The sequence below is a fragment of the Anoplophora glabripennis genome, unplaced genomic scaffold, assembly GCF_000390285.2.
Source record: "Anoplophora glabripennis isolate ALB-LARVAE unplaced genomic scaffold, Agla_2.0 scaffold78, whole genome shotgun sequence".
Lineage (NCBI taxonomy): Eukaryota > Metazoa > Arthropoda > Insecta > Coleoptera > Cerambycidae > Anoplophora > Anoplophora glabripennis.
In genome coordinates this window covers 506,693-521,196 of record NW_019416286.1, presented here as the reverse complement: position 1 = coordinate 521,196, position 14,504 = coordinate 506,693, and the positions used below count along the sequence as shown (strand labels likewise).

Below are 14,504 nucleotides of genomic sequence, written 5' to 3'. Positions count from 1 at the left end.
GGTATATTTCAGAGATTTGCAGTCACTTTACGTTCCGTGTTATTGCAGATAGTGGCGTTCATGGTGGGTTGGTAGTATTAGAGCCATCGTTTAATGGCGATACGATGGCAACAGCCCTGGGAATACCAGCAAGTAAAAACATAATAAGAAGACATTTGACCGCCGAACTAGAAGCTTTAATTTTACCGGCAAGGTATGTCATTTTCTGCCAAATGGAAGAACTCCAAGCAGAAGCAGCAAGAGTTATATCCAAACATAACAGATAAACAATCAATGAAAAATAATAGTCACAATTTGTTTATTGCCTAATATGATGGTTTATTCCTGAGCTTTTGAGACACAGGAGGTACCAGTTTATTTTTCATTTGTGTCAATTGTTTATTCTATTTAGCAATTGTTTACATTTTGTAATGTTTTTTATATATTTCGTAGAGGTCCAATTAAATCATGAACCGCACTTTCTGTGTCTTAAGAACTGTTAAATTATATACTAATTTAATAACTGTGCAATACTAACAAACATTTTATGACTAAGTTAGCGTTAAACTAATCAAAAACAATTTGCCTTTATTAAATCAAATAATAGTACTTACCTACTTCATTTATAAATAGTTTAAAAATAAAGGTTGTGAAATGTAAAAACTTTTTACTCCTCTTACATGACACACCTGGGACACATTACACAAACATTCTATGTTATTTTGTTGCTTTTTGCTTTGCACCGCCAATCTCGATGTTAGAGCACAAACATTCTCTCCTTGCCTAGATTTTTTATAGATGTTTCCCCTTTTGAATGTTTAATGTTCAATCATTTTTACTGCATGTCTAGGTGTTAGACTAGAATAACGTTTTCTAGGCGTAACACTTTAGGTTTAGGCTGTTTCAGGGACATAAAAATACGTTGTTGATGATACAACGAATCGTTTAATGGTTTTCTGCAGGTTGTTTTGGCGTCAGAGTGCTAGAAATTTTACTAACTCTGCTTAACATCGAAATTAATGTAAAATACTTTAACATATTAGTTTATATCGGTGTTGTATGGAAAAAATAATGCTTACATTCGTTTTTATGATATTTTTGTAAATTGTATAAAACCAATAACCTATTTGATACAAAATACATTCAACTACACTGATGTTACTACAGGGAACATAATATTTCTTTTTTATTTAGTTATATTTATAGTATTTAATATTATTAATCGCAATAACAAAGAGATAAATGTTGTTAACCAAGACAGTTCCACTATAGCACGTTTTATTATTGAATAACGTATTTGAAATTTAAGTAAATAATAATACTGCTTGATTTTATTTAACTAGTCGTCTTAAAAAATTTATTTGCTATTGTGCTAACCAATTGTTCAAACTTTAAGTTGCAGAAAAGAGTTTGAGGGTACTTGAAAATTTATTTTTAATAGTCGTAAGTGAAATGCATAATAGAATAACTTTATTTACAGAGAAACTATAGAGGATGTGTCGCCAGGAAACACATAAACTTTAAGAGAACATTTTTCTGGCATGAATAACCAAAAAACTTTTTATAGCCTTTGATCCGCATAGCTTCTCAAATAGAGGCCTTTTTTATGTTTCAAAAAACGCGTAACAAGTCTTACAAAATTTGATACTTACATTTAGTATTTACAAAATCGTACTAGTTTTATTATTTTACATTTGATTGCCATTTTTTTTAGAACCTATATCTAAGAAAATGTGTATTTCCAGGCTACAAACTTCACTACAGTTTTTTGGTTATTTTTACCCAGGGAATATACTCTTAAAATTTTTGCATTTTCTCATGGAACATCCCATGGTTTTTATTTAAATTCAGTGACCAATAGATCATCGTTAAGAACTTTTCATAAACAGAATGGTATTCCATTATTTGTACAAGTTATCAAAGAAACATTATTAATTTTTACGGGTGGCAACAATTTTGCCAGAACACCATCTGCAGTGTAATTTTATATAAATGGATAAACAGAATTGACGTTTGCCATCGTTTTTGTCCCGGGATCATACTACATCAGCGTAAGCGGACTCTAGCAACCAACCGACATAGAATGCTTGTGTTTCCCGCACTGCTTATTTCAATGTTTTGATTTTGCACTGTTATGCTAGATCCACACTAGAGCACTATGTTCGAGTCAGGTCCAAATCGAGGGTTCCAGGAGGCTCTTTGGGGCGGTCGTTTTCGAGGTCGTGCGGAGGGCTTTCTGCGCCTCCCCCAGTAAATAGAGACTTACTTAATGCGGACTCGCGTAGAACGAGCATCAGGGTAAGCATTTTTTTCTCTTGTACTGTTCGGTAACTCTATAAAGGCCATGTCTATATAGAAATTTAAATAACTGTTATGGCTTTTTCATCACAAAAAGTATGAATTGAATTCAGCAAAATAATAATAAATACACTGAAAACTATATTTTAAATATAACATTTCGTTTCCTCTCTAGATACTAACTAAAACTAATATTTTTAACATAATTTTCTATTCTTTCTTACACAGCTCTGTACAGTTCTGAAGTTTATCGATCTTTTTGAAAAAGGTACAGTTTCTCATAAAATTTTCTTAATAAAAAAGTAGATCAAACATTCAGTAAATGTTTTTTTGTTCTTCATGTTTAGACTTATGAATTTAAACCGGAAATTTGCTTTAATTAGATTTTTTAATGTAATAATTATTATCGAAGAAGTTTTAATATTTGTTTGAAGAGCTACTTATTTTATATCTGTACCAAAACTCCACAGCTTTATACGACTTGTGAATTAGAAATAAATGATAGTATCACTGATTAAAAAATTAAAAACAAAATGAATGCGATTTGTTTGCTCTTGGATTTGTATCACTTTTACTACACCTTTTCTAGATTTCAATATCACTTACTAATTTTACTTTCGTAAAGTATTACTTTTGTTTTAGATTAAACAGTTTTATTTCAGAAAATATTAATTTATCAAAATTCATATCTTTGACTTCAGTTAACTTCAATAAGCAAATTGTTTTTCTGAACAAATCATTTGTATTTCAGTTAGCATCAAATGTATTTCAAATAAAAATATTAATATATCTTCTGTGACAGCCATTTGGCAATGAAGTCCCACTTTGCGTTTAATGGACTGAATTGGAATATTTTCTGTCTATTCTGGGTGTAATTTTGGTTTTCCACACCATTTCTTTTGTGGTCTAATGCTTCACGTTCACGCGAGATGTCATAGGACCCATGGTATGCTGGACATAATTGAGTCCTGCCTGATCATGGTAGCTTCTTTCTTGATTGTTATTTGATAAAGGTCCTACCAAGGTAGATTCTGATTGATGAGTTGACAGAGTCTTCCTAACTGAATATCCTCAAACCTTAATATGATCCGTCAGAGCTTCAGTTCTGACGGACCCATTCAGTTCTGAGTTCCCATATTGGTTTAGACTATTCCTCGAATTTGTCAACGTCTTCAGAGATGCTTGACTTGTGAGAACATTGACACATCTATTATTATAGGTCCACATTAAGTGGAAAGTGGAGAAACTAAAGTTTCTCATTTCATTGAAAATTCTAGCACCACTACCCTGCTATGTTTTTGACTTGGATTCGTGGTTGAAATTTGAAATCGCCATTCCCTTACCAATTCATTTGTTACTGTGTTTATATATTGTCATCTATATTATATGAAACCATAGCAATGGTCTAATGAAATTATTTGTAACATGAGTTTACGTAGATATAGGAATATAATGGCACGATGCTGATTAGACTTTTTTAGATATTTTTAACGAATTCTGAAGCTATTGACAATAATAACACCCTTTTTTCAAGTTTTCCTGAACGAACTATTTTGAAATACAAATGACATTCTCTGAAATATCTATCTCTAATTAAACATTCTAATTATACTGCTGAAATAAAATTAATCAACCTGAAATACAATTGATGCTTATATGAAGGCTATATAAATACTTTCGTGCTTCTAAATCTTTACTTTTTGTATTTCTATGGTTTAAACCAACACATTTTTCATTTTTATTAGAATCACCCAGAAATAAGCTGCAAACTTTTAACCACCATTTGAATTTTAAAAGGCAGCAACTTTTGTTCAATATTTTTCCTGAAAAATTCTTAATTTTAAACAAATACCTATATATTTATAAATTGTTATTACTTGCTAAATGTTTGAGTCGATATTAATTAATAAATAAAAACACATAAAAGTGAACTAGTCACTTTTTTTTAGGAATTTGTCCTAAAATTTATTATTTAGACTATTAAAAATTTTTTATCCAACACTTGTTTATAATGATACTATAATTTCTTTGGTTTTAAAGGAATAATGTGGCCTATAAGTCACTAGTGTGTTATAAGTCATAAGTCACTAGTAAGTTATGACTTATAACCTACTGGTGACTTATAGAAATCATAAAAAGACAAATGTTTGGTTTATTTTTCTAGTTTTTATTGGAAAACCAATTTGAAACAGTAATAAGTCAACAAATAACCTAAAATGCTACAAACTTACAATCTACCTACTTATTAATATTAATATTAACATTTATGGTAAAGCCGTAATTTGATTCCAAAAGATTGGAATCATTCTGTGATTGTGGTAAATTTATAGAACAGGTTGCCCCTTTGCTTGTGCTTGCTTCAGGAGCCTACACTCCTTGTATCTTTTTAGCAATATCAATTTTGCTGGAAATTGACTCTTCAATATAACCTTCTACCACGGTAGATGACTTCCATCCACCGTGGCGTTTGAGTGTTGTAATATCCCCTCCAGCATTGGCCAAGGGATGCGCGATGCAAGCCATGCCCTGTATATAAACTAGAATCTGTCAAGCCCAAAAATGGCGCACCAACATTAGCATTTTTGATAGCTTCTTAATACCAACACATTGACGTGTGCATTTTCCCTTTTGAAAATTACAAAAGAATCTTTTATGCTGCACTTTTTGAGGTCTTAGCTTAGAATATTTTCTAATTAATTCAATTGGATTAATACAAAACCCTTCATTTAACACAGCGGTTTGTTCGTTTTAGTATTTGAAATCATGATGTGGATATACTGCCCTTTTCCTCTATATTGTCTATGCTTAGATGGGTTAATTCCTAGCAGCGGTACGCGCCAAAACTCCACCTAAAAACAACAAATTTAATAAATAAACTGTTAAACTATTCAGAACCTACCTTATTCATAAGATGATCTCCGTCTAGGGCTTCACGCAAAAATTGTTCTATTTGTTATCTTTCTAAAACCTTGGTTGAAAATGTTTATTTTAGAAATTTCAATGTTCTTGTAAACTCTCAAAGTTGACATCAACATGGAATATTTAGTTCACAATGGGGATGGAGGTAATTTGTCACTTAAATTGAAAAAATAAGCCAGCAAGATATGTTCATTTACACCTTTCACCCCTTCGTTGATTTTCCAATCTTGAAATTCCTTCAGTTCTTTGTTGTATGTTTTTCTTTCTTCGGAATGATGCCTGCATTAGCCGCATTAGTTTTTTCTAAAATTTCAGATGGAATTTCCACATTTTCCATTTTTTCAGTCTTGGTCTTAAGATTTCAACGTGATTTCAGCTCAAAAAATATTGTTTTTTTACTGACAATTCTTCGTTAAAGACATACATAATACATTCATTTCGTTAAATTACTTTTTCTGACATTGAGAACTTGAAATTTTAAGTTACTTTTTATTTATTATTAAAACGAAATTCTATGAAAGTGTTGGATAAAATTTTGCATGGCACTCGTGTGTTACGTCATATAAGTCACTTGGGGAACATTTCCCAGCGTGACACACTAGTACCATAAATAACTATAAGACAGTGAATCATTCGATTAACTCGTATTATAAGTATATTACATAGGGATTTTTTTAATTTATAGGAAGCTTTTTAGTAATTTATAATACAAAGTACAAAAATGCTTTCGAAAAATAGATAGATACAGTTTGTTGCTGTTCATAAGTTAAATATGAGGGTTAAATTTCAATACTTATTTCTGGGGCACCCAGATTTCATCATTTTTTTTTTACAAATACTGACATTTTAATATACTTAGATTTAAATAAGATTTAATATAAATTACCAAAGTTGAACTGAAATTGTAATCGTCATTGCCATTACATCTGACTATTGGTAAGTATTTAGCAACAACTATATCTAAATTTAAAAAAATAAACGCACTGTTCTTTCAGGGCTCTCTCAGTCGTGCTCTGGGTCTGAACAAAACCAAAATCGACAGGGAGCGCGAAAAACAATCGCCCACATCAAGCTCCGAAAATTCATCAGTCATCAGTCGCATCAGCCCACCCCTTCAGTATTTCTCCACGAAGTCATCCAGATCGGGAGGAGAGTCGCCCATATACGCACAACCTTTCGCCCATATCCACCCTTCAAGTTTGTACCAGCGCAGGTCGGAAGATTACGACACATACGCGTGTAGGTCTATCGACGAATATGACATCACGAAGAGTGTCCAAAGCATCCGATCGGAATCGGACCAAAGAGATAACATATCAAAGAAAGAGAAGAGCAAACTGTTCAGTGGTTTGGCTGGTGGTAGTCTGCATCGCGGTAAAAAGCAACACAGGAGAGTTCGAAGCATCGGTGATATTGACGTAATTCACGTAGAACCAGTTTAGTTTTTACATTTGTTAAGAAAATATATGAATATAAAGCAATTAGGAACTAAAACAATAAAGTAAATTGAGTAAAATATATCTATATAAAATATATATGACAAATACTGAAAAATGAAGTAACTAGTTAAATCTAAATTGCTCATATTTTCTCATAAGTTTTAAAATTATATAATTAGCTATCCTAACGTTAGATATTGGTAAATAACATCCCAAATTTAACATTTTCTCGTTTTATGGAAAATTCACAGATGCTAACCTTGCAACATATTTGCTGACAATGCACATTTATAATACAATGTACTAACTAATATTACAATATTATATATAATTTTTACATGTCTGTCTGATACAATTTAGTAAAATTAAATAAGGAAAAGTATCTGAATGAAGTCTAGTCAGTAATCTCTAGAATAATAGTTGTTTGAAAACAAGGGATCAGGAATCACTTTGTCAGTGTTATTTAATGACATTTTACAGTAAAATATGTACATTCTAGGGGCAATAGGATATTAATTAACATTTTTTCCCCTTTTTAATAAGTTAGGTACTCTTTTTTTTTAAAAGTAAAACATCGTATACTTTCTAATTCTAAGAAAAAATAGGCTCTTGTGGATTTTACTTAATTTTCTGAGAATACAAAACGCGAATATTGGAAAGGGCCCGTCGTGTTTTTTTTTACAAATAATTTGAATAAATTCCGAAAATTTTTCTAAATGTTCTGTTAAATGAAATCAAGTAATGTTTTTTTCTATAAAAAAATCTAAAATAAAACACATGTATTTAAAAAAAAGATTTTAGTAAAAAAGGCAAATATTGGTTAGGTAATAAAATAATTAACATCTAATCTAGTCATACTGTCAATTTAAATTTTTCAAATGTTTTGTTTTATATATTTTGTTCTATTAATATACAAGGTGTTAACGAAATAAGTACTGAAAATTGGAGAGTATGTAAAACATGTCGAAATATGATGAACACCATAGTAGAGTTTTTGTCAGTGGTGGCACTTAAAGGAGATACAGCTCCTTGAAGGGGTAACTCAGGAAACAGTTTTTATTTTATAACTTCAAAACGGTTTAATATTATATCGCGAAATTTTGGAGTTGCGTTACTATTTATATGCTTAATAATCGGTATAACATACAAATCAAAATTCCATTTACAAGGAGACCATTTGAAAAAGCGATCTTCAAAGTGCAGAAATAGAGAAGATCTATCTATTGTGGCTATATTTGCATTTTGGTTTTCATTAAAGGTGAGCAGATGTCTTGAAAAAAAAAACGATTTATCCATAATTCGTAGGAGAAAACCCTATTTTCTAATATTCTGTTACCCCTCTTACTTATGTTAGGTTTTTGTATTAGTTTCATGAGTAAGTTGAAAACCCAAGAGTAGGCTAATATCTGATTACTTCTTACTTACCAATAATTATGGTTATTTGAAATACACTAAAATCTTTATCGTGAGTTTGCTTGAATTTTTTCAATTCCAGTAAATCAAAAAGTATACTTTGTCTTACGGAACCTTAGAATTAATTAGAAATTAGTTCAATATTGAGGACATACCAAAGAACAACCATTTTTTAAAGCAACGTTATAAGAAATATAATAATATGTGTGCAGAACAAGTCTATAATGTATTCCCTATTTTTTTTAAAGCTGTAATCAAATATAACGAATCATTTCACTATCACACCATGAACACCAAAGCTCAGCTAAGCTAAACAAAACACAGTGTTCTAAATGTTCATATGATAGATAGGGTTAAATATATTGACTTATATTGTTAATGGTATGTAAGTTTATGTTTGTATCACTTCATTCCATATTACTGTATGTAAAATGAAAATTTAAGTACTCACGTGTGCAAACAACTTAATCAAGTTCTTAATTACAAAAAATGCTCATTTCATTGTATCCGTGTTAGAATATTTACGCTAGAATAAAATGGTGTTTACGTTGATCTACTGCTTGTGCATAATTATTGTTGTCTTGTAGCATTGTTTTCGTATTTATGAAGTATTTGTATAATAAATTTTATTTATTTCAAATATTTGTTTTTATTATTTGTGTCAAAGCAGTCGTGGAATGAGAAGAAGTTAATTAAAAATTTACTGACCTCGCCCAAATCTGGGGACCTACACTTTTATTATGTGAGTGAAAGAAACAATTAAATAAAAAAAGTATTTATTTGTTCTTATTGACTAACAATAAATTTCAATTTAGCATTATCAAAATTGAATGTAATGCTTTAGGTGAACTTGAAACTTCGTCATGAAGTAATAAATTGACACATATTTATTAAACAAGTACAAGCTCACCATTATCTCTGGAGGTTTTTAGGCTATCACATGAAAATACGAATCATGGACATATTTAGTAGTAACTAGAAACAAATTGCTTTTTGATAATTATTTTAGTGCTTCATTTGCAAAAGAATTTGTAGACATGTACAAATTATTGTTTGTTACCTTTTTGGTTTATTTCCTGGCAAACAAAACTTTAGGTAAACGAAAATTTGTCATAATTCCTGTAAGTCGTGATGATACAAGCTAAATATGTTCTAGCGTTGAGTTTTTGCTATAACAGAGAGTGTCCTAAAGAAACAGAATACTGTAGAAGAGAGGCAACTATTACAAATAGGACACATTTGCTGATAACCTTAATTTGTTTGGATGAAAAAAGTAAGTAACTTACTAACTATAATATATTTTTATTTCTATATGTTTGATACATATATTTTTTTAATGTAACATGCCAAAAGTTTTCACCAGTTAGAGGTACCTACACGACATAAGAATTTATTTCATTCTAAATAACAATTGACACATAGAGATTTTTCTTATTTTTCTGTAGATTAAAATTTAATTGTAAATATCTGTAGCCACATGTCTGCTCTTTACTAAAGGTTATCAGGTATGTAATTGTTAAGAAAAATACGTTTTAAGTATTCTTTACTACATTTTAAAAACATGTACCCGTTTAATAAGATAACAGATGCATACTGCCAGAAAAACTAAATTAGGATGCAGTATTGAAAGCAAGAAATATAATGTTTGTACATTAATAAAATGTTACTTAGATACATATGCACATTTACTCATAGCTTGTTGATATTGGTCATCTTAAGCAATAAGCGTATTTACTAAAATTACTAACATTTGATCCATGAGCTTGAGATCATAACTTTTCGGGATGGTGATCTGTGATTAATGACGAATTACAAGTTCTGGGACCTCGAAAACTTTAATTTGTATTAAATTGATATCCTCTACAGGGCGATTCTAATTATAAAGCCAAACTTATAACTCGTTAAGGTTTTGATACTTAATTAAGTAAATTATCTTCAAACAATCTATTTTCACATCAATTACACGATTGACACATAACAGATATAAAGTGCATCTAAAAATGTTTGGGAGTTGAATAACTTTCAATTGCTATACACTGTTAGGCAGATTTTGTTCTTTGGCAAAGGTTACAAATAATCATTACATATATGTAAATGTATGATGGAGGCTTATAGTTTCAATAAAGTTTCTATAACGGGAAAACACATTTAACAACAGCTAACATATTTATGAACAAATGGCAAATTTCTAAATGCAACAACTTTGTCTTTTTAGTCTGTCCAACTCTCAAATATTTTTAAATTGAATCTAGTTCACTATTTAGGTAGCGAATCCTATTTTTTGTGTTCTTGTTAATTATAGATTCAACTTTACGAACATATAAGGAGGACAAGAATATAAAAATACCATTTCTTGAAAAGAAAAAATTAAAAAACAAAACTAGTCCAGCTGAAGTCTAGAGAAAAGTTATTGAGATGTATTAGGAGGATTTAGAAAAACTGCGAGTCTCCTGTGATCAGTCGAAGAAATATTTTTAAACATTTATCAAGACAAAAATAAATAAATGTATTATTTATTTTGGAAACAAAGTGTTTTATTAATTCTTTACGAAACTTACAAACTAGTATTTGTTTTTTCATAGAAAGAGAAAAAGAAGTATTAGATATAAGCAGTTTACGGAAACTAATTGTTAGAAAGTTAAATCTTCTGATAACAGTTTCTGAATGAACTCTAACACATGCAATGAAGGCCCAGACACAAAATTTAAAATTCAACCACAATGCAGTTTTAAAATTCAAAAACTTAAACCTGTTCAAGATAAGTTGGCTGTATCAGGAGATATTTTTTTAAGTTTTCAAGCTGAAAATTTAAATTTACATATACAAGTCGTATTACATTATAAAATGACGAGTTTGATAAAAATTTATGCACAATATAATCATACTCAATTTTATTTGTGCTGGAAACAAACACAATAATTTATAATAATAATCTCATTGATGTCACATGTAAACAATTCTTAAAAGTAGTGTCACGAGTTGTACCTTATTAGCCCTAGCTAATAATAAACTGTTTATGCAATTGTACAAAGAATCCAGTTTACTATGGCAATCTTAATTAATATAAAACGATAAACTTTGTACACATGTATCTGGAAAACGTGTCAAGCAAAATATCGATAGCGAATGTTATTACGAAACACTTTTTTCTTAAGTGATTTAAAACGCAATTTCTCTCAATAGTTATTAACATTCCGGCAAAGAGTGCAGTGTATCAAAATGAATAAATTTGTTATAGTTGCCGTTGTTTTGTTTTTATGCATAAACGTCTCAACATGTAAGTACTTTACTCCCGAGTATTTTACCTTGAGCTAAAAAATATCAACTTAATTATTAGTTTTGCCTATCTTTTAAACTTTTTAATACAAGTTTAATATTCACATAATTCTGTTGAATTTTTTAATATTTACTGCTATAACAGTGACATGAAAAAGCTGTCATATGAGCTTTTTAGGTGAGCCAGTTTGCTATAATCAAGCTTGTCCGGCAGGAACAACAAACTGTAAGAAAAATATTAGATCTAGTCCAAACAGGAGAAACTTGGAAATCAGGATAAACTGTTTGGATGATTTTAGTAAGTTCCTTTACTATATCTTAATAAATGATGAGAATTTCCAGTTTGTTTCATTATTTTATTATTTTTATTATATCAGACTTTTTATTTAAAAATTGTTAAACAAATAACCGAGTGTATCTATCAAGTTTATACTGATTTATTTTGTGCGAGGTAATTATGATAAGGCAAAAATAGCCAATACCTTGACTAATCCTACTGTTGTCTTCAGTGTGGAGAAAACACTCAATTAAAATTAAGAAAATGTCAAAAATAAATAATTAATAATTTAGAATGTGTTGATTAGAAATTTTTGATAATTGTTAATTGTTATAAAAGTCTTATAATTAAAAAATTTTTTCTTCATAGATGGAAGCCTCAAGGAATACTTCTTCCAAGAGCCGAGTTCAATGAATCCTCATACGCATTACGAAAGCTCTTCGTTTTCTGCAGCGGGAGGTATAAGGGATGATTACTACGTTGGAAACAATGGTTTAGAAGAATTTTTGAGATAAAAATACATTATTCCATAATAGCTTATTTCGTAAAAAATGTTATGAAATATTGCGACACCTACATAATTAATTTAATAAAATATTTATTTCTATTACCTAATTAATTAATAGTTAAACCTCAAGTATATTCCAATTTATAAAATTGTTCTGTGTTTTAAAAATCATATAGTTACCATTTTCTACATTACAGACAACAAAGTATTATTAGTATATTAAGGTAAATTTTAATCGATACATAGTGACAATAATACACCTAATATTTGAGAGTGTTATTCTACCGTCAAGGTAAATAAATTAACATGATTAGTGTAATCATTCGATTAATGAGAAAATCTATTTTAAGGAAATATATTATATGATTAATAGTACTTATTCATAAAATATCTATAATTTCCACTACTTTGTCCTCAATAGCAAAGCACATTTATTAAATAAAATACGTAGCATAATTTTTTACTATGTAAATTTTAATAGAATAATGATTTTTATCCACAATCACATTATAATCGGACTTTTATCCATACATATGAACCGTCTAAAGTGATCTTATCTTTATCCACTAGTGAAATAAATTAGGTAACTTTATTTCACTAGTGAAATAATAAACCTATAATAAATTAAATTTAACTTATTTATTTATTAACATTAACATTTACATTTATAGTAATATACATTTCGTTTTGTGTTTTATCACATTTAACTACCTTTCTGTTAATAACAAGCTTTGTAGCATTGTTGCCATCATTTTCTGAACTCATCTGCCGACGTTTGTGAAAGATTTGCACAAGTTACGGATGTCTCTTCTTGTAAGGAATAACTATATTTTCCTTGGATTTTCCTTGCAATAACAAGTTTGTTAGATATAGACTCCGCAACATAACTTTCTGCTAAAGAAGAGCTCTTCCATCCACCATGCCGTTTGATGGTTGTAAGATCAGCACCTTTATTAGCCAATAAAGTTGTTGAAGTGAGCCTCATACAATGGCCAGTATATTCTTCTGAATTTGCGATATGCAGGAATGAAGCAACTATTGAGGGTACTTACGCCAATGTGTTGATTCCAACAGGATGAGAAGTACATTTTTGATCGATGTATCTTAAAAAGAATCTGTCTTGTATTAGGCGAATTAGGTGCATTAGTAAGAAATATCAAGTCGCAAGAATATTTTTTTATTAAATTTCAATAATTCTGACTCCACAAATGTGATTGTGATCTGATTATGGATAAAACATATTGCATTCGTGTTTTAATTGCCTTTTATCCACTTAAGAATATTAAACGCTTGAACTACGTTCTTGCGCTTAAACATTATTGGGTGGATAAAATGCCACTTAAAACACTTATACAATAAATAACTATAATATGAATTTAAAGTAAATGAGGATAGCAATATTTCATTAACTTTGCGTACTCCATTAGCAAACAAGAGAAAATTAAATTAGGTATATATTGTAAGTCCTTAAATATATTTAATTTTAAAATGCATTACTCAACGTCAAAAGCTCAAAAGCTGTAAAGTGGAATTACTTAAATTCTTAATAAAAGTAATGAACAATTGAACATACATTGAATGGTGGCCAGTCGACATTACCCTAATGAACTTGATAAGACTTCATTATTCGACATAGTAGTGTCTGCATTATCACAATCACCACATAAAAATATGAAGTTGCAACTTAACACCTCCCGTATATTTATAAAACCATTGGCAATTTTATTATCTGGGTTTGGTATACTGCCATGGTATAGTTTAGCGAGGGGTAAACTAACTTATCCGAGAATATTTAAGTTTTACAGTACCCTCCTGGTACTTATAACGGCAACACTATCTTTCAGTTTCTTTTACGCCAGATTTCAGATTATTTTTCCACACTCCACTACTTTATTAAATGTTCTGGATACTGCCGCTAATATGGCCGGCTTAGTTTTTGTTGTGGTAACATTGTTGGGGTCGTCGTTTTGGAATATGCATATTTGGGAGCTGCTGTTACCAAAGGTGGAGGTGCCTAACGATTCTATACTTTCAACTTACCTCGTCTTCTTAGGAAATGTAATTATGATCATCCTGATATTTATTGATTATTTCAATAATATGAATCAATTATTTTTATATTATAGCGCCTTCTTTATTTATCGTTATGTTTACTTGCTTACCACACAGGCAATTTTTGTGTTTGTTGACTTTATAAGGTACAAATACAGATCATTAAATGATTTGTTCTATTTTAAACCTAGTGACGTTATTGATCGCAGAATTATCCGCAGCATTAAGAAAATTGGAAAATTGTACCTTGAACTACATGATCTTACGAATATCTTCAATATTTTATTTGGGTGGCCCTTATTACTGCTTTTCTTCAACGCAGTCTTACAAATACAATGCATCC

At 29.9% G+C, this 14,504-nt stretch overlaps 2 protein-coding genes across 5 annotated transcripts in view; both read left to right on the top strand.

Annotated features, from left to right (window-relative positions):
* LOC108907956 (kazrin) overlaps window positions 1-7,339 on the top strand; it is a 99,974-nt gene extending 92,635 nt beyond the window's left edge. For all 4 annotated transcript variants that reach the window (XM_018711831.1, XM_018711833.1, XM_018711834.1 and 1 more), the window contains 3 exons: window positions 49-193; window positions 2,121-2,277; window positions 6,192-7,339. In XM_018711831.1, coding sequence (XP_018567347.1) covers window positions 49-193; window positions 2,121-2,277; window positions 6,192-6,638 — 749 coding nt within the window. In that variant the 3' untranslated portion in view covers window positions 6,639-7,339. The remainder of the gene's footprint in view (window positions 1-48; window positions 194-2,120; window positions 2,278-6,191) is intronic.
* A 3,873-nt stretch (window positions 7,340-11,212) lies between these two features.
* Window positions 11,213-12,191, top strand: LOC108907943. Its single transcript, XM_018711797.2, has 3 exons — window positions 11,213-11,325; window positions 11,503-11,622; window positions 11,971-12,191. The coding sequence occupies exons 1-3, from the start codon at window positions 11,268-11,270 to the stop codon at window positions 12,114-12,116; spliced, it is 324 nt and encodes a 107-aa protein (XP_018567313.1). The 5' UTR covers window positions 11,213-11,267; the 3' UTR covers window positions 12,117-12,191.
* Window positions 12,192-14,504: the final 2,313 nt, after the last annotated feature.